Source organism: Geospiza fortis, unplaced genomic scaffold (assembly GCF_000277835.1).
Source record: "Geospiza fortis unplaced genomic scaffold, GeoFor_1.0 scaffold194, whole genome shotgun sequence".
Lineage (NCBI taxonomy): Eukaryota > Metazoa > Chordata > Aves > Passeriformes > Thraupidae > Geospiza > Geospiza fortis.
This window is the reverse complement of record NW_005054322.1, coordinates 5,441,793-5,468,006: the sequence shown is the minus strand read 5'-3', so window position 1 is coordinate 5,468,006 and position 26,214 is coordinate 5,441,793. Positions and strand designations below refer to the sequence as shown.

Sequence of the window (26,214 nt, the reverse complement as noted above, 5' to 3'; positions counted from 1 at the left end):
TAAAGACTTCAGATGTTAATTCAGCTGGTCCAACCCGTTTGTAACTTGAATTGCTCTGTAGAGATCAGTTTCTGATGCTGGAATGTTCAGCATCTGTGAGATCTCTCTAGTGCCTATAATTTTGATGGAAATTTTTCGAGCATATACTGCATGTCCAAAGAAGAGGCTAGTCTGGCTTCCTAGACTTCTTTGACTATTATACATTTTTTTAAGGAAATGAAAATCTATGGTTTAAAACCCCAGACCCCACTGTTTCTGTGGTTGTTTGAAGTTTCCTGGACTGAGGAATGGCGTGCTATTTGTATTGATTTCAGTGCCACCTGCGTGGGATTCTGCTCCTGGACGGCAGAGCATGCATACCTGTATTAGCTTGTCTCAGGAAAAATATGAAAGGTCGATCTGCTTTGAAAATAGGTGTTCGAGATCTTTTCAGTAAGACCATTGCTGTAATGCAACAAAGAAAACATCAGTAAAATACATCTTTTTTTAGTTCCATCTTCCATACAGTACCCTCAAGCTCTGGTTAGTACCTTGACTTTTGAGTTGCTCCTCTGCTTTAAGACTAAAACAACAATTTTATCCAACAGTGAGATCAGTCTGGCAAAATTAACAAGTCAGGAGTTGTGAGACTACATGCCAGTGATTCGTGCATATTTCAGTGCTGAAGGGTGTCTGCCTGGCATTGGATCTCAAAGGTAATTTTTGTTGTCATCACATTCCTAACTCTGCTGAAGTCATACCTATTGTCTCACCTGTTAGCCAGTTCCTAGCTATGCTGTTCTGGTGAAAAAGATAAGCAAGGCATGAATGTAGTTCCTTATCCAATTGGGAGACAAGCAGCAGAGAAATACCTACGTCATCCTGGAATTTCTCTTATCAGAACTCTCAACAATATCTCAAGTATCCTCAACTCAATTTATGACTGTCTTTCCTTTCTGTTGTGGGTTAATTATTCAATTAAATAAAGATTTTTAAAAAATTATGATGGCTGAGCTATTATTAAAATACATCTTGTTTAAATAAATTATTCCTTTTAGCTATATAATATTAAGAATACAATGTCAAAAACCCCATCACTAAACCCACCAGATCTGGATTATTTTTGAACAGTTAAAACAATGGAATTAATTTGAAAATTCAAGTAAGACACAATAAAACTAGTTTGAGAAGGCACTATTTTGGTGCTTGTAAAAAAACAAAATGCCTAGCGTCAAGTCATCATGTGACTAGATCCAAAACTTTTTAAGTAAACAATAAATGTAATTGCAGTTTTTAAAATCTGCTTGTCAGCTTGGTCTGACTGGAGTTAAGGGATGTTTTGGCATTGGTTTCAAGGGGATAAAGGTATTTTCCTCTTAGTCTGGTATGTAATTGAAGTCACCTAAAATCTTTACTTTTGTATGGGCCTTACCACAAAGTTATTAAAAATATTACTGCTCTGATAGAGATTAAAACTCTTACAAAACTTAACCTTTCTGCAGAGCTGTACAGTTTTAACTTAGTTATGCCAGATGTGCTCTGCACACCCCTGTATGTACATGTGTGCCTTATTCAGGGTTGTTTCTAGAGGAATACTGAATACATCGATTCAGGTGTGCTCAGGTTCCTTTTTGGCATTGCAGCTGTGGGATGTTGGAGTGAGGGATGTGCAACAGGTTGGGCACCACAGTGACATGCACTGCCATGCTCTCTACATGCCTCTTGAATTCCTTCCTGGGAGCAAGGAGGAGAAGTGGTAGTGCCCTGGTGTCCAGCCAAGGATGCACAGCACTTGTGATATGGAGCACATTTATCCTTGGTACAGCCCAGGGAAGCAGGAAGGTGACATGTGGTTAATGGTGAATGAGTCATGTACTGACTGGGTAGTCCATAGCTGGGACTTTGCTCTGAGTCTCCCACTCACCCAGTCCCATCTGCTCACGTGGAAGTGATCTGTTAGCAGGGCTACTGCGCATGAAGGTCACACTTCAAAGTGTGTAAGGATCAAGTTTGTCTGCATAAAACTTGCCCATCATTACCACTAAAGCTATCAAAGAGATAATCCTCAAATCACATAACGGTTCAGGAGCTATAGATAAAATATTACTAACCCTTTTTCATTTTTTGTTAGACAATCTGAGCAAATAGATATTTAACCAGCAGAAAAATAAGTGATATATTTTCTCAAACTGAATTTTCCCCGGACTGGCAAAGTTGATTTTTTCATTTGAGCCATTACACCTTAGTCGGACATCAAAAATTAAAGTTTCTTATGAACAATTACAAAGGTAAAATGGAAGTGTGTTAAACACAAAAGTTTGTTAGGCATACATGTAAAATCTACCATGCTTGTTTGCTTTGTTTTAAATAAAAGACTAGTAGTTGGTTTTACAGTGGAAAGCTCCAGAAGTGAGAAGTTTGTCTGAATATTTGGTTTACCTGTAGCTCCTGATGCCTTTGTACCATCTTCTGTTACTTCAATCTCTGCTTTGTGAATAGCTTCTGAAATATAGAGACTATCTTGCTCTGCAAAACCCCCAAAATTAATAAGTTATTTTCTGTATTACAAACATTTTTTAAAAATAATCAGAATGCTTTTGCCTTTACTGTCATGCAGAATCTTAGGATCACATAACTGTTATGTACTTCAGCCTTTGACTGTTTTCCCACTATATGGACAACAGTGGATTGAATGCTGAATGGAGTTACTAGTTTGAGAGGTCTCCACTTTGTGGTGGAAGGCAAGGTTACATAGTGAAAATAGAAACTTTTAACAGAGTGAGGGCAATGAAATAACTGAAGAACCCTCGGAAGGGAAAATGTAGAAAAAATGTTCTTCAGGAAGATATAATAGAACTGTGACATAAAAATGAATATTGGAAAAGAATTAATTTCAGAAAGACACTGAAGAGAGTGTTACAAGTCTGCTTTTCTCCAGCTGCCTGCAAAAGCAGAAAGCAGGAAAGGTTGAGGAGTTTTTTCTTTCTTGTCTGAATTCAAGGATCAAGTCCAACATGTAGGTCAAATCAAATAAATGCTAAAAGAGAATTTTATCTATTTCTGTCTTAATTTGGTCTAGTCAGAAAAACTGGGAGGGAATCAAGCAGGACAAAACTAGGGAGAGGAAGAATTTTAAAAAGTAGATAAATCTTACACATTGTTGAGGGGAAAAAATACAAGCTTTCAAGTCCAAAAAAACTATTTCAGGTCTGAAATGAAGTAACACATTTGTTTGCTAAATGTGATCTGAGACTAAATATTTTGAAGCTTATCCTTCTGCTTCATACAGAAGAGGAAATGAAAACTTACCTATTTTTTTTTTCCTCAACTGTCTATTGGTTAAGTAAAAGCTACATTTTCCTTGTGAACTCTGCCTTATATAACTCTCAGACAACATAGAACCCTACTGCTATGACACAGTGGTGTAAGACTAGAACTAAAAAGGGTCTCAACATATCCTTTGTTCCATAACCCTGCCAGGGCAGGATCAAATACTTCTACAAGCCTTATCCTGTATGCCAAAAGCCAAAGGGAAGCTACTAAATTATATTGTTTATGGAATTCATTTCCCCAAAGTGTTTATCTTATTTAAATAGATATTAACTTTATAAAATACATCCTTGTGTAATTTATCAGTATATTAATATTTGTTTGCAATAAGCAAAGCAGCAGTGAGCAGTAACAAATTATTTTAATGTTCATCTCTGTGCAGTCTGAGATCTGTTTTGCAATGGAACATTGCTATGTTCAATTTTCAGAGCAGCATAAAAAACGCCATGAGAAATGTGCCTTCTGAGGTTCATCCCAGGAAAGCAACTTTTCTGTAAAAGCAGGTTTGTCTGAGTTGGAGCAATTTCATTTATTCACTCACATGCACAAGAATGTGAGCTGCTTGCTGGGCAGCTACCACTCCCAAGTCTTTTCTGTGAGCAGAAATTACTTAAGTTGAAATATTTTGTTGCCGGAAGGAGTCAAAAAGAATAAATAATGTGGATTCTTTATTTTTCATTTAACATTAAATGGGGACAAATTTTCCAAGGAGCAGAAGGATTTCAGTGTTCCAAACCCAAGAATTTAATCATAACAACAGTATTTTAGTTATGCTTAGGGAAAGTATAACTTTGTATCCTGATTACTGGATTAGCAAGACAATATATCCTGGGCATAAACCAGTATTGTTTGCAGTGTCAGGAGCTGGAATATACACTTGTTAGACCAGCATCCCTCACTGTTAAATAACTATTTGAAAACACAAACAAGAATGCAAGTTTTACTAAAGCGTCCTAAATTTCTGAATAAATAACCATTTTCCCAGGCCTACACTGTCTTGAGAGTTTAATCATATAGACAAGAAAAAAGTAAGTTCAAGACGAAAACCAAATCTGTCCTTTTCAGGTTTCTCTTTCCTACAAAACAGCTCAAAATACAATTGCAGTTGAGTGTGAATTGTGCTTTGGAGTCTCACAGATAAAGAAGTACAATCAATTCAGGAGACTCAGGTCTAACAAATCACTCAAATGTAAGATTCTACAACTATTGGGTCAAGGATCATTTTGTATTCAGTCAAGCCTCTTACCTGAAATGCCTTTAAAATTAGCAGTGATGGGATCAAATGCATCTCTAATTCCCAAGGCAGAAAGAACCGTCTTTAGGTCAAAAAGGCTTTGAATACTGAACCTGAAATTAATATGATAGACTTTATTTAAATTTGTAGAGTTTTGTAGAATTAAAAGGCATTAACAGATACAATTTATTTCAAACCTTTGATTTCATCCATCTCTTCCTGTATGAGCCCAGTGCATTGTCTGATTGTGTATTTGCAGAAAAGTAGCTCACCTTCACCTGAAGCCATTAACAGAAGGAATCCCTCTGTTGCAATCAGATTGCTACTAAGTCTTCTTGACATGTGAATTCTGCATTTTCACGAAGTGTTCTCTTTCTAATATTATTTTTGGCTATAGCAAATGGCCCTTGGAAATGTTTCCCAAAAATTAGCTTGAAGAAAACAAATATTAATGTACACACTGGTTTTCAGTGCTCTGTTAATGTGAATGAATATGTTGTAGGACGTGTAATGAAGCCCTTCCATACTAACCCATACAATGGATACAGCCTCATAAAGCCTTCTGTGCCTAATTCCTCCTGCTATGCAATTTCACTGGAGTAGATGATAGAAAATACCTCCAGCATAGGTGTTTGCTAAAACAACAGCTGACTAAAGTGGAACATGGATGAGTGAAACCTGCTTTGTGCATGGCAAGATGGTTATGGCTGCTGGAGGGGAGCCAAGCTCTTTGTCCCATGCCTTTTTACTACTCTGGCAAGTTTAAGAAAGACAAAATAGTGTGTCTTTAGGAGGCTATATGTTTGTTCTTCCTTAAACAAAGAGAAAAATGAGTGTGGGAAAGGTCTAGTAACATTTCTCTGGTTTAGATCATTAAAGGATTTATACCTCAAACAAATTTTAAATAAAAGCTGTAGGATCAACTGAAATGCTTAGGTTTTTTAAAACAGTACAGAGTGTGACCAGAAAGTCTTGTCATTCCTGGCTCACCTCTTTGTGGTTTAAGAAAGGGTTAGAGCATCTCTGATCATGTGATGAATAATGAAACCAAAAGCATGTAATTTGATTTTGCTCACACACTGCTTGTGTCAGCACTGGTCACATGGAATTCCGACAGCTAAAGTAGTGAATCCATTGTGCTAACATTGCTTACCTAGGCAGAAAAATGTCCATCTTTGTTCTCTTCAAGCTGCTGGCCCAGAGGGTTATGGTTTTGGCAGAAAGGTGAGACTCAATCTGGGACAAAGGTGTTCTTTTGTGGCTGGGAAGCACTAGGAACATGCTGAGTTTCTCTCCCAGGTAGGGTAACTCGACCACGCTGAAAGCCTCCAGAGCTGCAGTCTGGAACTGGCCTGTGGGTGGGCAAAGAGAGATCTTATTTCATCATTCAAGTGGGAAGAAAACCCTGAGCCCATAACCCATGCTGTGGTCAGCAGGCAGTTCAGAGCAGCTGTGGTGGGATGTAGGGAGTGGTCTCCAGCTCTTGGGCTCCTGTAGGCAGCTCAGGCTGCTGTGAACTCATCCTGAGTGTATCAGAGACACAGATATCTTGGCAGAGCAGTGCCAATGCCACTGATAGCACCTGAAGAACCACCTCAACAGAGCATTTTTATAGAAAAAATTCTTTTATAAAAAAGAAATGTTTTATTTCTTTTCCATATAACAGCTGTCCTCCTTGCTCAGTTTGGGGACAAAAAACCCAAGACTACCAAGGCAATGACAGCGACTATAATGACTCTTCCCACAATGTATGTTCTTTGAATAAACTTACAATTTGATCATATTTTTCACTAAAATTTTACTACAACAGATAGGAATTACAAAAAGAAAATGCAGAGTGTCTAAGCTGATTAATTGAGGCCTACTTTGGCTCATGTTTCCATCTTTACTACTTTTAAAAATCAAATTTAATCTTATTTCAATAAAAAATAGTTCTATTAAACAAGAGCTAGTATATGCTTATTTAAGCATTAACTATTTTTATTTAAGCACCAAATTTATAATTTTTTAAAATCTAGGCACAGAGACTTATCACAGTCAGATGAAGGTCATAAAAAGTAGTCTCAAAAGTAAAAGAGAGAGAAAAGCTGGAGAGCTTCCAAACTTGCAATTAGTTTTACAGCGATTTGTAACAGCCATTTAAATGTACCATTTTCATCCCATACTAAAAAGAAACCAAATTAATCCAGGCATTTCTAATGGATTCTGTTATACAATAGAACAGATTTTGCTGTCCAAATTTTGCTTCCTTATTTTTTCATCTGAGAATCCAGTAAGTAGCATTTCAGGAACACTCAGCAATAGTTAGCAGGCCAGGAGTTGAGTACAACTTAAGTACAAGGCACAAGTGAAAGTCTTACTGCCTTTACTGCAGGCCATCCAAAATATTGAATCTACACCTCCTTCACTCAGCTGTAGCAGTTGTATCTTCAAGGGTAGATGCTCACACTATTTGAGTCAGTGATTGTAAATAACTGTGTATAGATAGCTCATGTCCATAATACCTAAATATTTGTCAATAAATACATAGCTATAGGGTGTCTCAAATATTTTGTGTACAGTGTTTGTTAGTTTTGCAGATATGGGCTAGATTGGATTCATTAAGTATTGACTGTTCTGCTAGATTAAATTTTAGGCTCTTAGCCCTCCTGCCTTGCAATCTGGAGAGAGAATTGCTCTGTTAAAACAAACTCCCAGCATGTGGATCATTGCTGGGTAAAGATGTTTTGGTTTCTAATGGCCAGGCAAGGAAGATTTATATTTGCAGTGCATTGGGCATGAGTGGTATAATTTGTTGGCATGCTGATATTTTGAAGTCAGCACATTCTGCACAAAAGTTATACAGTCCTTATTTATTAATTAGAAAGAAAATCAAAGACTTTAGATCATTGAGTCAGAACATTTAGTGTTTGTTGCTTGAAGTAATTTTGAGCATCCCATAAGGATTACACATATGCTAAATTAGAATTCAAACGTCGTTAACAAATTGCTTGGAAAAATGAATATGTAAAATAGTTGTGGTGTTTAAGAAGTGTATGTGAACAGTAATGTTGACATTTTCTTAGAGCAGTCTTACTTGTCCCCAGGCTGGTTTGTTCTGCATGGCAGTGTTAAAAGGATAAACAATGTTGTAAATGCTGCAATTGATAGCAGGCCACAGCTTATCTTTCTCACTCTGTGTTTTGGATCCTGGTGGTACAGAGCTGCTATCATTTAAGAATGAAGGACAGTCATCTCAGTCCTCTCTTTAGTTGTACCGAGCCAGTCTTTTGCATTAATTTTAAACTGATTTGTTAGAAATGTTTCTGGATTTTTTAGTGACAAAGGTTGAATTGGCCCAATCAAATCTGACAACCAGCAAATTTTAAATGATCCCTTCTATTTCAGCTTTGCTCAAAAGTCTTTCCAGCTGCAAAGAGCTCACACATTTCAACCCGGATGAAAGGTAATCAAAATACTTTATCTTTCCTTTTCTGTGCAAAAATGTAGTGCTCTAGCTACCTACTTAAGGATGATAGGCTGGAGTACCTTGTGCTTTGGCAAGTGGTCAAAAGAGCACAACAAATGATTTCATACCAACTTTGCAAGGACTCTGGAGCAAATATATGGTCAGAGAATGCAGCTCAGCTGTGGAACTCCTGGTAATTGGCTTTACCTGAGATCTCTGCTTGTACAAGCAACAGCAGCATCCTGCCTTCTGTCATTTAATAATCTGGGGCCTTAATGACCACCACAGAATATGAGAAGAACTTGGATGGGGAATTGCAAATGAGTCAGCAAAGATTTTTAACAGCCTGATAATTCAGTTTTTTTCCCCATGACTAGGGAACAGGAGTACATTTGTAAGAAAAAGAAGGCAATCTGGGAAACTTTAGGTCTGTCTTTGAGAAGTTTTAGGACATTCTGGAGAAAAGAATAATCAGGTCACAGAGAGAAATAGAAAGTGAAATAAATTGCAATATGATGTAGACTGGCAAACAAAGCTATAAACTTTTATGACTTGTTAACTAATTTGATAAAAAGGCATAGATCCAGCCATCTAATTTTAGGTGAAACATTAAATATTGTTTCACTGTGCCACTATTTACAGGTAGAAATGGTGGCACTTAGAACCAGAAAGGCAAGGCAGCAAGCAGCCACTTGAAGGGGAAACTACAATGAGCAAAGGTACAAGAGGTTGAAAAGGGTCACTTTCCAAAGTATTGTCAACGCTCAAGATTTTATCAAAGACAAACAGTGAGATTGCCATGAAGGCTGGAGTGGTGGAAACAAAATGGTGGGTCAAAAACACACAAAGAATTTATATACCCCTGGAGATTTCCCTCCCCCTGATTTACCTAGGAAAAAAATTCCAAAAGGAAAAAGGCCCAGGTGTGGCCAGCCTTGTGTAACCACCCTGAGCCAGTTCTGCGATACACTACATGAGGTATTTTTATCAAGAATAGAAACTGTGAAAGCATTTTATCAAGCATGTGTATGCCCTCATTGAGAGTTTTATGTATATTTCTGGTAATTTTCAAGAAAAATTAATTTAAATTGGAAAAGTTCAAAAATAGAACTAGTAGAGAATTTGGAGTATTTGGTTTTTGAATAGTTTAGAAGAGCCTGGCATCTTCATCTTAGCTATTAGGAAATTGAGAGAAAACTTGGTGGCTTGCAATTACATTTGGGAGTAAATATCAAAGCTGAGGAGAAGCTATTTAACTTAAAGGATAAATCAGTCAGGATCTTAAGAGATATAAATCTGTCTTGAAAAAAATTAAATTTGGAATTTGGACAGTTTTTACCCAAGTGCAGTTCTGAAATTTAGAGTAGGAGGGAAAAGAGCTTTTTATACTTTGAAAGAGATTGTGTAGCTAACTGGCATAATTCCTGGTGGCAGAAAATTAAGCCTGCAGCATGAGTCCTTCTGTCAGCAGCCCACATACATCAAGTCTTTGAAAGTAGCCTACACTGTATTCATATATTATACAAATAAAAGTTTGACCTATATTTATACTGGTTTAAGCCCATGCTGAGATCATCCACTGATTTGGTATACATGACATAAGAATTTATTTTCTTTTTCTAGAATTTGTCCCTCAAGATCTGCAGTTTTTCCCTGAAGACTTGGAGACAAGCTGTGACCACATCTGCAAGCCTGCAGTGCTGGTGCTCCTGGTTACACTCTGCTCCCTCTGGTGCTCACACATTCAAGGGGCAGTGATTTGGCTGAGGAGCCAGGAAATTTCTTACCCAGCAAATCAAGTTGGTAGGGGCTTGATATAATTTTAGTCTTAATTGCCCCTCTGTTGTGGGGTCAGATGTGATTCCTACTGTAGCCCCTTCCTAGCCAGCTTTATTTAACCAGCTCCATGCTGTTGTAAAGGACTTTGTATATTGCAGTGTATCAGTCAGTCACCTCAGTCATCAGTCAGTCATCCCTCAGTCTCTCATCTTTCTCCTGGGACAATGTATTGGTTCCTTTTGACTATTTCCTACAGCTGACAAGTTTGTTGTGGAGTACTGGGAGCTGTTGGTCTATGAGGGATGGGACAGGGACAGTAGATATTTTAGAAACCATTTTGAATCCAGGATCCGTTTTATGATTGCCTGGAATTATGAGGAGTCAATTTGGTCACCTGGGTGGTCTTTTAATTTGATGGGACTTCTTCTGAGACACTCTCCAAGCTGGGAAAACAACACATCTTAGTGTGGTATCTGTGGAAATGAAATAAATCTGTTCCATATTGCACAGTAGATCAAATATAGATCAAGGACAGTTACCATAGTTAACTTCAGCTGTGTGGTGCATGGTAGGCACTTTCAGGGTTGAGCCCTCTGGCGTTGTAAAAGGCAACATCTGGGAATCCATAAAGGAAAACTTCTTTTGCCATGTGCTTCTGAAGTACAGGGTGCTCACTAGGGTGACCTGGCTGAGTGATGACCCAGCGCTCTCCAGTGTCATCCCATGCATATCCCCATCTGCATGGAAAAGAGAAAAGGGAGGGGGACACATGCAGTCCTACATGCCCAGGCCTAAAGGCCAGGTCCATGTGACTAAATAAAGCCAGCTGAGATCACCCTCTATCCCTAAGGCCAAGAGGCACAACTCACAAGGCACTGCTCACCCTCAACCTTCCCCTCCCCACTTACACATGCACCTCACTGGAGCTGCCTGTTGGTCCATGCTCTCCCCAGAGCTGAGATTGAGCTGGCCAGTGCTTTTACTCCCCATTTTGACTTTTTAAACTCAGAGTCTGACTGCTGAGCTTATGCCCCTGTGTATCCCCTGTAGCACCATGGAAGCATTTAGGGCCATGAATATGGCCCAAGGGGAATTTAGCTGTTCCTAATTAAAACTGAGAACACTGCAAATGATTGCCTTTTTAAAAATAAAGGGAACAAGGCAAAGTGGTTAGCAGCTTGACAACACTGCTTACAGATTCAGACCTATTCTAGCTCTTCCTTCACATTACAGATGAGTGTTAACACAAGAATTAGGTTTCCTGACTTTCAGCCTTGGTTTGGGCAACATGGAACGTGGCAAAAATCTTTATGCTTGGTTAAAATCTATTTCTCCCATTACTCTTATTTTACATTTCATTCATGTGCAGCCATTCCTGTGGGTCCCTATGGTACCTGCAAGGTCAGAGGTGATCCATTGCTGTGCGTGGGTGGTGTTGGGGTCGGTGAGGTTGGTTTGGAGCAGGCTGCCATTGGCCCAGCGCATGGCACGCTCGGCAAAGTCGGGCGAGAGCTGCACGCCTGCATCCACAAGGAGGGAACATCCCAGCTGGACCACTGTGCCTTGGCTGGAGTCAGTCTCTGCTTCTTCCACCGTGTGCATGAAATCCTGCACACTTTGATCTGCCAGGCAAAAGAAAGAAATAACAATTTTGCTGAGGCTAAGGACAGCAGGGGTTGCCCCAGGGCTCTGCAGCTCTCAGGTCCAGTGCTGACACCGGTGTCCTCTGACTGTTAAAGCCCCATAACAACTGGAGCACCCTTGACTTTGTGGAGTATTCCTGTCAAGCACTGCTGCCACAGGCAGTGATGCACTGGGGGCTGGAAAGCTGTCCTCTGTGGAAATCACTCCAGTGCGGATGTGTCAAGTGGCTGATCTCATGCCAGGCTCACAGTTCTATGCAGACACAGTTCTTTACAGTTCATAAGGTAGTTATTCTTTCTTAGTCACTCTCTGAGTTCCCACCAGTGAGGTCTAGTGCCTCTGGCTATGACTGGCTGAGCTGCCAATGCCACAACACTGCTATCTCCTTCTCCTGATGTTATCTACCTATCCCAGGAAAGGCATTTCTCTGACAGCACCTCTGCTACCCTTGGGCCTTAGGTGTTGTTTGATTTCTTGAAGGATGGTGTCCCAAACTGCCCCAGGATGGCTGATGAGCCCTGGCTAAACCAAGCTGATAAGTTGTTTCATATGTTTCAAGTGACTCCTTTATTTATACAGTCCACAACAGTGGGCTTTTTTCTTTGTTTTAAGAAAACTGACATGTTCTGAGGTATAACATATTGTTCTAGTGTGTCTTGCATTAGTATGGGAGCACTTGGTGAGCTCTCTGGAAGATGTGAGAAGTCAAAGATGGTAAATTAGAAGCAGAGATGAATGTGAGGAGTGGTATCCCAAGCTTGTGACTTCATTGATGTTCTTAGCTAACCAAAGTCCCGAATTCTTACTTTGAAAACAGCTCAAAATTGCTTTGATTAAACAGCAAGGAGAGATAATTTTAAAGCATGTAATTTTGTCTGTGCTACCTAGAGATACATTCCATTATACATTGTTTTTGTTAGTACTAGAATAAAAGTGAACAAATTTTCCAAACATTGAGAGAAGTTTACAAGTGCATCTAGGAGCAGATTCTCTGTGAGCAGTGAATGACCAACAATGTTTTCAGCCTGCTAAGGTTTTAACCATATCCTTCATAATTGGTTAGGGCAGACCAACATAAACATTAATGCAAACATCTACTGGAAGAAAGGAATTTTTTCATATATGCATGCACACACAATTTGAGTTTAATCATCTTATAGGAAATTTCATCTAAGCATTTAATTTATTTATTTGATTTAGACCATTTGAGGAAGTGGTTTCCTTCCCCGTTACTGGAAATATGCTGTATACCAATAACAATAGATCCCATCCTACTTTATTTTCACATTCATGCATTAATATTGCTGAAAGCCAAACCTCATGTGGTTTATGCCACAGACAGCTAAAATGGAGATAAAATGTCTGCTTGCCATGATGTGCCACATGAGAAGAAGAGAGCATAAAAGAGCTAGCAGGTCATTAACAACATCTGCACTTCTCTGTTAAATTTTCTGTGAAGATCTGTGCTTGAATTTCACTTTGAAATGTTATTCTGTAAGGTCCTTTCATAATAACTCAGCCCCTAATGACCAGAAGTGTCAAGCAAGGTATAATCCTTGTATGCATTAATGTTGTTTAGGAATTGAACTTACAGAAATAGGAGTCCTGTAGGCAAGACTTTGTTATATCAGCTGCTCATAATTTAGATGCACTGTCTCTGTGTCAGTACATGCAGCTGTATCTGTATGGATCAGCCAGAGCCAGCTCTTACTGCTGTGCTGGGGTTGAATATCAATGCTGCCCAGAATGGTGGTGGTGGCTGAGGCTGGTTGCACCACAGGACAATGAAATTTCTGTGGGTTTTAGTCTTCATACCCTGAAGGTAAATTTTATGCTGAGAAATAGCAGTGTTATCTCTACACATAAGCATTGTATGTAAGCTGCAAATTTTGAAGATGAGGCAGTCATCTGCTTTTCATAAACATTCTGCCCATAATGTAAAATAGTTTTTGACATGTGATTTGAGATGGTAGGATAATCCAGACCTGAAATGAAAACAGCATCCTTAAATTCAGCTGACTTAATGCTGGATTTAAAGACATCTGTCTTTCCCATATCCCTTCCAAATTCCCAGTGAGTTTTGTATTTTAGCCTGCTTTCAGGGAAAGATGCAATTGCACCATCCATCTGTCAATGCATATCTCTGTCTGCCAGTCTCCTTCTGATAGCATTAATCTTTTTGGCCAGTTGTAATAGCATTAGAAATGTCTTAAATATAATTCAGCTTCTACGAGTTTCATAAAATATTTTAGTGGGATGGGAGAGAAAACCACTCTTCTCTGCCTGGCAGTTCTTTGCAGAGCACAAAAAGGAGACCAGGACAGAGTGGGCACCATGGACCTCTGGCAAGCCTGGAGTAATTCTGCTGCTCAGAGAAGTAGCTTTTCTAGATGTAGCTGTATTTTGTGTCATAAGAGAGTAAGTACTGATTCAGAAAAAATAGGAATAATAACCTGTTTGTCAACTACTCCCTTGAGTTTCCTTTGTCCATCTGATACCTGGCTTTCAAAGACAGAGAAAACTACATCTTGCAGTGAGAGAGAAAGCAGAAGTTTAATATGATGTGTGCAATTCCTGTCACCTTTGTAAACTTGTGAATTTATTACAAAAAGTAAGACAATAAGGATTTTTTCAAAGTACATTACCATGAATGCTATATCCTAGGGCATCTTGCAGCTCTGTAAAGGTATTTCCTTGAGCTCCAAACTGCAGCAGCTCCAAAGAAACAGCCACACTTGCTGGAGAGACTACCAGATTGGTCCTGTTCTCTGCTTCAGACACCTGCTGGTAGAGGCTGATGGCAAATTCAGTCTTCAGCTCTCTCAGCTCATCATAGGAGATGCAGTTCCCCTTGGTTGTGCAGCAAGCAGACAGGATAAATGCAGAGAATAAAATGGGCAACATGAAGACGAGCTGGGAACAGTCTCCACCAGCTAATACCTGCAATTAATGACATGGATATATTTAGAAAAGCAATAGGCTGAGCTGGCAGAGGAACTTTCCATCAGTGTTGAGATATCACTTGCAATAGTAATGATTACTCTTAAAATACTTGTCCAGGTCTACTCAGTAGCTACTGTCATTTAAAAAAAAAAAAAAGAAAAGAAAAGAAAATTCATATGTCTGGACATGCTGATGACTCTGTTGACTAACAAGAACTGAATTCTCCAGAATGCTGTAGCATGTAAGATGGTATTCCATTACAGAGCATAGAGACACATGGTCTCTTGGTTAAAAATTAGCTACCTGCACAAATGATGGGACACGCCAGTGCAATCTCCATGCTGCTGAGCACCCAGAGCTCCTTTCTGTCCTCAGCAGAAAGGGGGTCACACCCAGCACTGCCAGAAGGAAGAGGCCACCCCTTGTGAAGTGCAGAAATCTAATTGGAGGCTCCAGGCTGGGCTTTGGATCCAAGTTTGCAAAAGGCTGGCTTCAAATTTTCCCCCCAGATATTCCTTCTGTGAAATTTATGCCAGTGAAGGACAAGGTGGTATTTGCAAAAGGCTCCAGTGCTTGCAGCACAAAATCACCACATCAGATTTTTATGGGAAATCAAGCACTGGTCAACGTTCTATTAAGAGACACTTAGATTCATATTTAAAGGAATAATGTTAAAATGAGAGAATAGCTTTTCTTACAGAATTCCACATTGGAAGATTGTATACAAGTATATTTTTAAAATTACTGCACCTTCTTTCACCTCAGGATTTCCTACAAATCTTTCTCCATGCCCTTTGCTCTAGAGAGCACCTCTAATGCTTCGTATTTACTCACAGTTAGCTCTGTTAAATTGTCTTGCCTTTCTGTGTCCTTCTGGGTGCCTGAATGGAAGCTGCCTACGAAGGTCTTGTCTCCTTCTTTAATAGGTAGTGGAGCAAAGACTAAGTCATGAGACTGCATTTAAAGGGATAGTCAGTGATCAGAGTCTCTGTCGGCGATGTCTGTACCACTCTGTCCAAATTCCTGTAGGCTACAAGCTCTGTGGAGAGCCAGGCAAAGCAGCATGCCACTGACCAGCAAATCCAAGGCAAGGAACAAAAAGGTACACATGGACATAGAGCCAGCAACTTCCTTGCAAGCCCTGCTCGAGCCTCATGAGGCTTGTGACCTGCTGGTACCGAGCAAGGCATCTCCTATCTCTCTTCCCACCCCCCTCCTTCTTTTATATGAATTCCATTGATTCCTCTGCCACAAAGGGGAAGAGAAAGGGCTCTCTGTGTACCAGGCACACAGCTAATTTTTTTACCCCCACTTTGAAACCTTATTCAGAAATCCTGTGCAATTAAAATGTCTTTATTTCCCTTTTTTTTTAATTAATGGTATCCGAAATAGCAAGATTTTCTTTCACTCTTTAGTTTCCAGAAGGAAAGAAACAACAAAGTGCTGCACTTGAAGGAGAGCAAATGAGGAAGGGGCCACTTTGAATGGACCAGAAGCAGAAGAGCTGTGGTTGTGACTGCTTTAAAAGCAGTTGCAGTTGTTCATGGCTTCCTTTGTGTGATGAGATCAAATCCTGCTCATCATAGTCACAGGTTCAGCCTCACAGCTTCACAATGCCACCTAAGAGAAGCAAGATTTGACTTAAAAATTAACATACAACTGCAGCTTATTGATCTTCAGAGTTTGGTGTTATACACTTGGCCATTTCACAATATACATTCATTCTTGTTGCAAGTGGGAAAGAAGACATTGGGGAAAAGGCCATTACAATCCAGCAATAATTCAGGTGCTACTGCTTCACTCTTAGCAGGGAAGGAGCAGCCACACAATGGAATTAGAGCCCAAGTGGGAATGAAGCAGTGGGCCTCTCTTATTCTGTTCTTGTGCTGCTCCTCTCTCTCTGCTGTTTGGAGAATGTGCCAGAAGAGATGCAGGCACTGGGGTCTGTTTCAGGATCCTGGGATTTAGAGCACATTCCTGCAAGGACTGCAGAAGTGCAAGAGCTTGGTCAGTCACAGTCTGATAAAACAGGCAGAAACGTAATTTTGCCACAGATTTCAATGGCAGTATCTTCAGGCTGAAAATTACATTTGGGCTTAGGGGTTTGGCTGAATGAGGACCTCTCTGCTGAAGTTATCATTAACAGTTTCCACTGGAGTGGAGATGTATTCAGAGGGAATGAAACAGAGGCCACCAAGTGATTTCTCAAAGGGCTCAGACCTGTCAATAGATAAATTAGCTCTGGTCACTGGTGAGGACTGTACACTGGATTTGATGTGGTGTTCCCAGAGGCTCTGGACCTGAAAAGACATTTCTTTGCCCTTCTTGCTACTCTTCAGCAGATTTATTAAGATTTAAAGGAAAGCTGGGGAACCCCTGAAGGTTTTGGGCGTTACTGCCTAAAAATAACATTCAATTCCCACTTTGCAAAAATGTTTCTATTCAGATTTGGGGTATGTATTTATGGAAGACATAACTGAAAACCAGACCTGGTAAAAATGTTGTATAAGACAGCATAGTTTCAGTGGGAAAGGGAAAAAAGTGTTCTGGGTCTTGTCTCATCACAAAGGAGACTTAAAAATGGGAGTGTTTGTTTCAAATCTTCCCTCTCTGCAACTGTTTTAGGAAAGGAAGGCTGTGGAGGAATTTTTGCAGCAAGAACAGTGTTTACAGACAAGCAGAGAGGAGTTAAGAAAACTAAAACTGGATCAACATTGTTCAAAGCAAGCATGGGGAATAAGAAATGTGCTTTACATATGACAAATAAGAAAGAAATCCACAGGTGAATGATGAGAAAGTTAGGAGGCAGTGGAGTAAGAAAGAAGTAAGAGTCAGTGAAATTAGCTGTGGCTAAAAAATAAGTGTAGAAGCCTGGGGGAAGGTTATGAACATTTATCATAGTCAAGGTCAGAACTAAAATTCTCATGCTTGCTCAGTTTAGCAGCCTAAGTTCAAAGATTCTCTGTGCCAGACGGGGATCCACAACTGAGAATTGGATTGTCCAAGGAGAAGCCAGTGCCACATCAGGGTGAGTCTGAAAACTGAGGTTGCCAAGTGAGCCCAGGCAGCCAGAAAATGAATTCTTCAAGTTAGGGTAGTTCAGGGGGGGCTGCAAATTAAATAGACCAATTACAGAAACTCTGTGTCAGAAATAGAGGGGTCTTGGACCTTTGGACCTACAGAAGTGTTAGAGTTGGGCTGCTGTGGAGAAAGGGAGTTTCTGTCTCCTTTAAGGAGATTTTTTTTTGAGCCTTCATACCTGTCTGTGTCCTAGTTTAGGCATCACAGCCTTCTTTGAGTCTTCATCTGGTTTTGCATCACAAGGTACCGAGAAAATACTGATAAACTTTCTGGCAAGATTTTTGTTTTTAAGATGCTGAAAATGCATTTTAAAAGGTGTGCAATTGACTGGTCCTCAGGATAACAGTTCATAGTCAGGAAGGGGCAGAGGTAGCATCTGTATTTTGAGAAGTGCTTCTTCACATTGCAATAACTTTGACTGACTGTGAGGGAAGTGAGGAAAGACACAAACCTAGGATGTCTGGAGCAAACACAGCACAAGGAGTGTGTGGGTAGCATTCTGGAGCACAGAGCACTGCGTCTCTGTGGAGCTCCTCTGAGCATCCATAGGAGCAGCTGTGAGAGCTTCACAGGGAGCCCAACCTCTCTGTTCCCCCACTAAGCAGAGCAAACCAGCACTCTTTGAGAGGGAAGACAGCAAAGAGCTTCCTGACGTGTGAACACCTCCCCACACAGGGAGCCAAACTTGTGGAAAGCACTGGAAAGAAGCCATAAGTGGTGGCTGCATTCCATGATGGATTAGATCATGTCTGCGCCTGCAGTGTGCCACTGCTGCTCCTGCCCAGCCCCTTGGTGTCCCCCTGTGTGACCACGGTGGTGGGCAAGGGGACAGACTGCTGACCATCCCCTGTTGCTCAGCACTGGCAGATGCCATCATGAGCAGCTCTGCAGTGTCTGGTGTGAAAAATGGGCACAAGTGGAAAAGAAGGATGAGGGGGAAAGAAACAGAGAGAGCTGTCCTCCAGAATTACATCTTCAAAGTCTTCATGGGCCAGATTCTGCTCTCAGGTATAGGAGTATAAATGCAAACCATCGACAGAATCTTGGGGTCCTTGAGTAAATGAAGAGCTGCTGGGGGGCTATGGGCTGGCAGACTCCTCTGGGAGACAGGCTGCTCTGTGACTCTGGAAAACAGACTCAGGGTGGAGCCTCTGTGGTGGGGGTGACAATAGGGAGGAAGGTCAGGAACTTACTAGCCCTGGAAGCGGCCAGAAGAAACAGGACTGAAATGACAAACCAGAGGGAAAGGCACAGCCTGCACGAGTACTATGGGCAAAGAAAGATTTCTTTGGAAATCTTTGCCCACAACCAATTTTTTCTCACAGCAGACTGGAGTTTTCTCTGATTTATCAGTGTTCTGAGAAAACTGAGCCCTAGGTTGGTGTGGCTGCTGAGAGGAAAGGGAGAGCTGTTCTGCTTTGGGTGCTGGCCAGTTTGTGCTTCTGTTGCATGCACTTTACACAGTGATCTGGAGCAGAATTTGGCCCACAGAAAGGCTGGAAGAGAAAAATATGAGAGAACCAGTAAGAAGTAGGTTTTCCTCTTCAGAACTCTCCTGTTAGTTTTTCTGTGTCAGGTCAGTCTCCTGCAGTCTTCTTTCCACTCGAGCATAACCCCATTATCAGCAGGGCTATTGTGCATTTACCCCTTCACAAATGAGAACAGAATTTTACCTTCTATCTGCATCTGATTTTTGTATGCTAGTTCTCCTTAACACACAGAATAACCCTAGGGAAATTAAATTGGATCCAAACCAGCTTCCTTCCTGCTTACACCTCTCCTCCAGGAGTGAGCCTGCACTGCAAGATGCCAGCACATTTGCTCAGTCAGGAAGGTGGTTCTGCTGAATCTCAGGATGAGAAAAACCGACATCATCATTTCATACAGAGTTTATTCTGCGGGGAGGCAGATGGCTGTGGAGCCACAGAACACCCAGATGAGCAAATGCAAGTGAATTTGTTTACTGCTGTCCTCATGCCATGTAAAAACCAGCACTGCCTCTGCCTCCCACTGGGGTGTGAGGACAAAATCTGGCTCTTCAAAGGGTCACCACTTCAGAGGGTTGCTTCCAAAGGAGAAATCCATCTGCTCAGTGATATGTCTTGGTTTGAGCTGATGAACTTGGTGCCAGTCTGGACCTTCCGGGGAGGTCATACAGTGTAGAGTCCCACAGTGGAGCTCTATTCTGTTAAAGCCCCCAGATCACTTCTGTCTTGGCCAGCTCCAGGTGGAAAGAAGTGCTGTTAGCAGCAATGAAGGCTTTTTGGCAGATCCACAGGATGAGGTAGTCTCCCTGCCCATGACTGCAGGCTGGGTAGCAGAGGAGCAGCGGCACAGGCTGGCAATGACCAGACTGTGCAGCACTTGGTTCCCTGTCCTCTTCAGCCCCTGTGGATCTAAACCATAAATGTAACATTTTGGTGGGTTCATTTTCCTATAATGCTAAAACTCCAAGTGGAATAACAGAGTAGTGGTGTAGTAGTTTCACAGCATCACCCTGGGAAGCAGAGTTTCCTGCCCTGAGAGATGCCCCAAGGGCACACTTGGAGGACAGGTTAGCAATAGCGAACTGTGTGGGATCCAGGCTTGGGCCAGGCTACAGGAGCTTTTGAGCTGAGTCTGGGAATAAACGAGACCTGGACTTTTCCTGGGGGCAGCTTTGAAGACAGCTAGTGACAGCGACCAAAAACTGAGCCAGGCAGTAAGTTAATAAGTGGTGTGAGAAATTGGTGCTGGGGTTAAGTTCAAGTTTGCAGGGTGGGTGTTTCTAACATGTTGTGTGATGTCTTCTGCTGTGGGAAGAACAGTGCCTTTCTCTGTTGTGAAGCAAAGCAAAGCAAACAGAAGTTCCACTTCCACTGGATGAGGTTAATGCCATAACACTGATGAAATGACAGCTGTTTCCACACACAGAAGTGTAGGCTGAATAAGAGCCCAAATCAAGCAGTTTTCTAACTGACAGTGACTGGTCTCATTATGTATTTTTTAATAGACAAAATTCAAGAGGGCTGAGAAACTACAAGAGTAAGACCATTTCTTAATTTTTCAAGTTGATGAAATTTATTTGAATTAAAAAATAAATAAAAAGAAAGAAGGAAGAAAATCTGGTTGAGGGAAGACTAAAGATTTTGCACATGCTTGTTGTAACACAATAGTTGTCCTATGCATGTGTCATAGGGAAGACAGCTTAAGGAGCACCAGGAAAATTATGCATGAGGTCCAAAGAGATAATCTCACTGTGTATGTATTTTCTGCAGTGTTATGTGAAGATCTTAGCAGTAAAGTTCTCCCTGTGGACTCTGAATGTATGATAAGAGCCTGTCTCTGTGCTCAGCTGACCTGTGGGGGCTGCTGCCACAGATCAGCTGCTTAGCTGACTGCAGTGGCTCAGAGGTGCTGCATCAGCATGTTCAGAGCTGACTTGCCAGTCTGTGGGATGCCACCTCTGCCCCTAGAAGTCACCCTTTTGGTATCTGCAGACTTAAAATTCTCCTGACATAGAGTCAGTACCCTGCATGGGGCCTGGTGGAGATTCACACTCAGACAAGACATGCCAGTGAGCCAAAGCAGGAGTGGGGAGCAGCGCTGCAGCAGCATATTTTCCTCCCAGACAACTCCATGAACCAACAAATTAAATGCATTTGCTGTTGACATGGAATACAAAGTAAGTTAAAAACTGATACCCCCAAATGCTTGTCCAACTGACTATCACAGGCTCTTACAGTGCCAATGAATGATGCCAAAGAAATGACATAGGAAGAGGCCCTCATGTGAATACATTGCCAGCTAAAGTTTCTGCTGCTGATCTGACTGAAATGACAGGGAACCAAACAGAAGATGAAAACATAAAGATGTTTATGAAGTTGCAGTGCTGACTTATAAGAAGTTGAGTTTTCAGAAAGAGTGGTGTGTTTGAGTAGGCAAGACAGTTGAGATGAAATGGGAATTTATGGAGTGAATAACATGGAAGAACATGGCTTTAGGCCACCCCAGCTTGTGATGCGCCCCCAAGCTGGGCAGAGAGGCACAGTTGTGTGTGTTTGCATATGTTGCACGTATTTCTTCCTGCATGCACTTCACTGTGCACAAGTTCACACAAACTAAGCAAGCCCTCCTACCCAGGCAGCCCCACTCTTGCATTCCCTGCGTGGTGAAATGGTCCTGCTCCACCATGACAGGCAGGGGAGAAAGGATGGGGGTGTTCCCACGTCCCTCTGCTAGCAGGGCAAAACAAAAAACCTTTATTCTATGGAAAATACTTTATTCTTGGGAAGCTGATCTGCTCTCACAGCTTCAGGTTATAATCCCTCTTGGTGACATCACAGGTACTGCTGAGGCCGCCAAGGTGATGTCACAATGAGAAGCTTATGACTGTAAATGGGGGGGGAGTCACAAGAACAGATGACCTCAAATTAAGCTAATATCCTGTTATTATATAAGTGTTCCCAATGCTTATATAAAGGTGCCAGTAACAAAAAATAAGAAAGAAAAAAGGCCCAATGACCTGTCAGGATATGTGAAGATGTGTGTAAAGTTGACCCTTCTCACAGACCCACAGATCCTTTATTAGTGTGTCTTGCCTCTAAAAATCTTTCTATCAGCTCAGTTTTTAAATCAACCTCAGGATATTTCCTTGTTTAAAGAGAAAAACACAAAAGTTCTCCATATTTTGACATGTCCAATAATCACATACGTGCTTAGGCATTGCAAAACTTCTCAACCAAATATAATCTACATTTTAGTGTCACAAATGTGTTAAGTAATTTGAGCATATAAGAACATGGAAATGTGTCTTTCCTGTGAAGCCCTCTGGGGTCCTTGGGGAGTACCATAGAATGGGGGTATATCTGAAACTATCTAATTATTACCTGCTGTATTCTTATGATAAATAGGAACTAATAAAATTGAAAACTATGTACAATTGTTTATGAAAATCTTTATTGCAGCTATAAAAATGATACTTTATTTGCTGAGCTAAATTCTTTGAAGCTGGAAATAATGTTCAGAATCTCTAAGGCACTTTTTTGTAGATGTCTTGTCTCCACTGTTCTGCGGGTTTATTATTTTCCATGGTCAAGTATTTATTACATTTTATCCTGGAGCATTTTTAATGGATTCTTTTGCTTCGATAGGATAAGAAGCCCATTTAAATGCCTCTAGGGGTAAATTATTTCACATCAACACTTTCAAACACAAAGTCTGGATCTTCAGTAAGTTTTGACATTATGCAAGTAGACATTTAAGGTACTTAATACTTTCTAACCTCTAGTGCCCTTTTTACACAGAGACAGGCAGTCAGCAGGGATTAATCTGATCCTAATTAACCACAAACTCTTCTGATATTTGGTCAGTGCACAGTAGCGTGCTGCCAGGTACACAGAGGTAAACTGATCTGGATTATCTGCCGGTGTATGTGCTCCATGGAGGGAGGTCTGTGCTCCGTGTCCTGGGGGAGCCACGGGCAGACACAGCTCCAATGCAGCGGGCAGGCTGCTGTGCGATGCTGCAGATGCAAGCAAAAGGGCAAAGCACTCATGAGAAGGCCTCTTCCTTGTGCCTTTCTAGCAAGATTTCTTTCTGAGATGGCATTTGTTGGTGTGGCACCCTCCCAGACCAGATCCCTGCCTCTGCCCTCTCCTGACGCAGGTGTCGCCAGCAGAACAGAAGCTCCAGACAAAGTTTGTTAGAGAAGTGCTCTCATTGAGTCATGAGGTGCATAAAGAAACCCTTTGCTTTCTAAACTCCTCCTCAGAGAGGAATCTAGGTGCAGATGGATCCAATCTTTGCCCCAGACTTTATATTTAAAGGATTATATAGGTGTAATTGAATCCTTGTGCAAATTTGGACTGCAAGATTAAGAAAGGAAAACCAAATATATTTATGTGAATAACATAAATTATTTATTTTATTGATGGTGATAATGATAATGATTAGACTAAAAGACCTTGATCAGAATGACTTATTACACAGTACAGATAGTTATAGCTATAGTGCAGCACACTATTTATTGAAGCAATATTGAAACAGCGATATTGAAGCTAGCAAAACAATTAAGTAGAGATTGATGTTACTCACCCATACCAACAACTGTGGGCAAATCTATTCTGCTCAGCCTTGGGGGAATCCCCAGCACAAGGGAGGAGTCTCCACACACACTCCTAGAAGGGGTATATTAGATGTTCCTGCCATTAAAAAGTGGGATTTCAGTCCCATGGGAACAGTTGCCCCCTCTGAGTGGCTGGTGTTGGGAGGTGATGGTGCTCCACTCTGCTGGGGTCAATCCATCCTCTGCTGAGGCAACAGAGGCAACTGGGAACATGAGGTGGCAGGGAAACCTTGCTGCAGAGCCAAAAGAACTCCTACCCAGTGTTAATGCTGGGTGCTAACAGCTCTGGCTCTTGATCTCCCTAAGAGTGGCATGGCCAGCCCAGCACTTGAATAGGGATCAAGATACTATAATACATTTTTTTGGGGAGGGCCAGAACAGGACTTGCTCAGCTCTGTGGGACCATGGCTTTTGAAATGTTGTCTTATTTGTGATGGTCACCCAGGCCTTATGCATTAGATCAAGGCAGGCTGATAGGATCACCCTTATGGCTCAGGGAAACAACCTTAAAATTGAATTTTTAATTCTGTATTGTTACAAATGCTCATACAGATGTCAAGAACAAGGAAATGGCAGACCAAAAGTCAGAGGAAGAGAATGTCCCAGAAATGGGATCTTGAAAAGTTAACTTGCTGATCCTGACTTAGCTAACACAAGGCAAATTCACAAAGGAGCTACATGGAATTTCTTTAGTAAAAGTGGTGATTAAGGCACCTGTAGTCCTCTGAGCTTAGTGGGATTCACTGCTTAGGGTTTACCTTTTTTCAGACTGCTCCAAAGATTAGAGCCAAAGGCCAGCTCAGGCCATGGGAGTAGGCAAGCACGTACTCACCTGAACAAGTGTTAGTTTCCAGGCAGTTTGTTTTCTTTCCAAGCTCATTCTCCTCTTTTTCCCCTCAACTCTGAAGCATTCCTCTCTGAGGCATGATAGTTCTTGGAGATCAAGAGAGTTAAAATAATCCCCAGAGAGGCAGCATTTTTGGGAAGCTGACCTCTCTTGTATCAGTGCACAGTCTGCCTGGTATCCAGCCATTAGCTCTTTCTGACACAGCTGGAAGCAGGCAGGAAAAGAAAGCTGACTCCAAGCTGAGCTTTCAGGGTTGTAATGCAGAGCCAGTTCCTACAGAAAACAAGCACTGCCTTCTCCTCCTTTAAACAGAAGTCTGCTGGAATAGGCATCTAATAAAATAAGATTATGTTTGTAGTAAGTGGGACTATATTAGAGCTATGCTTGGTGACATAAGGCTATTCTCAATTTTTCCTTGGGAAGACTGGAACGCTGCACGGTTGAGGGCCTTTTGTGAAGTCACACAGGAGGCATGTGCCATTCACTACAGGATGGCTGCTGATCTTTCATCTAGAGCTCTTCCCTGTGCACTTTGTCCAGAGATGCCTTTCACACCGGGACCCTCAGCACTGTTGTATTCCCAGCCCCTGAGGTTGTATGTTTGAAAACAGTAAATCTGTTTTCTGGAACAAAACAAAATTAAACTGTTAAATTATCATGTTTCATATGACACACTACTAGTAACAGAGAAAAAAAAGTGTTAGAAACCTAATTGGTCTGGTGAAGGTTGCTTCTTCAAGGGCATGATAATGCACTGATTCTGCTTGAGATGTGGCACAGCACATATGATCTCTGCATGCCTGTTGTAATTAAATGTAAAACATTCACTTCTCAGTGCTTTCCCTCCCCCCATGCTTAACGCCTATTTGTTGTTGCTTGGTCTCATAACAACTCTATTAATTAGGAAAAAGTGTCAAAGGACCAGCTGATGAATAAATGAATGGATGGATCCTGAATTAAGAAATTTTTCATCTTCATTGTTTCCTTTCTTTTAGAAATAGAACAGCTACAGCCTTCTGTAAGTGCTTTTGTCAAATATGGGGACATTTAATGTTGCAGTTCCTTGGAAAATAAGACCCTTTACTTCAGCATTCCAAGAAGAGAAAAAATATTCATAGATTGTTTGAAGGAAAAAAGAAAGTGCTAACCATTGTCACAGTGTCAAAAGTAATTATTTTTGATTGATCCATTTGCCTTGATCTTTATGACCCTCAAGAATTTCAAATACTTCCCAGTCAATCATTTAAATTCCTCAGTTAAAACCCCATACCTCATCAAATAAAGAAATAAGGAGGGGGGTCTTGATATGCTTTTCTTCTGGCCTGTCACTCCAGAGTCTGAAAATACAGATCATGGAATCTTAAACTATTCTCAGTTTTCTTTTCAAATAGCAAAAAAAAGTTTCTCTATACAGTTCATCACATTTTCTTCAGTGGCACTTTCCTGCTGGAACCTCTTAGGACTAACTCCAAGTACCACCTTCAGTGGTGGAAAGAGGTTCTGAGACACTAAATTTACTGGTGACTGTGCTAATGTCACCAAACAACAAAGGGCTGTAGGGTTAAAGGCAAAGGGAAGGAAAAAAAGGGTATACTTAGAAGACATATATAGAAAAATTTAAGATGTGTGTGAATATTTTTGGATGTGTACTGACTTCCTAAGGATTGAGGTCTAATGGAAATATTGCAGAATGGGAAGAGGACTCAAACCATCAGATTATGGGATAGTGTATATTATATACAGTGCACAGATGCTGTACTTTTTTAATGTTGAAACTATGCAAACAGATTAATTTCATATGCATCATCTATTTCATCCCATCA

General features: G+C 41.0%; 1 protein-coding gene across 1 annotated transcript in view; it reads right to left on the bottom strand.

Annotated features, from left to right (window-relative positions):
* Positions 1 to 14,318, bottom strand: part of SERPINE3 (serpin family E member 3) — a 16,017-nt gene extending 1,699 nt beyond the window's left edge. The window contains exons 1-7 of the mRNA XM_014306910.1: positions 14,060 to 14,318; positions 11,165 to 11,392; positions 10,310 to 10,507; positions 5,697 to 5,895; positions 4,556 to 4,656; positions 2,419 to 2,505; positions 361 to 444 (exon numbers count right to left, since the gene is read on the bottom strand). Of these exons, the coding sequence (XP_014162385.1) occupies positions 361 to 444; positions 2,419 to 2,505; positions 4,556 to 4,656; positions 5,697 to 5,895; positions 10,310 to 10,507; positions 11,165 to 11,392; positions 14,060 to 14,318 (1,156 nt within the window). The remainder of the gene's footprint in view (positions 1 to 360; positions 445 to 2,418; positions 2,506 to 4,555; positions 4,657 to 5,696; positions 5,896 to 10,309; positions 10,508 to 11,164; positions 11,393 to 14,059) is intronic.
* Between the last annotated feature and the right edge of the window lie 11,896 nt (positions 14,319 to 26,214).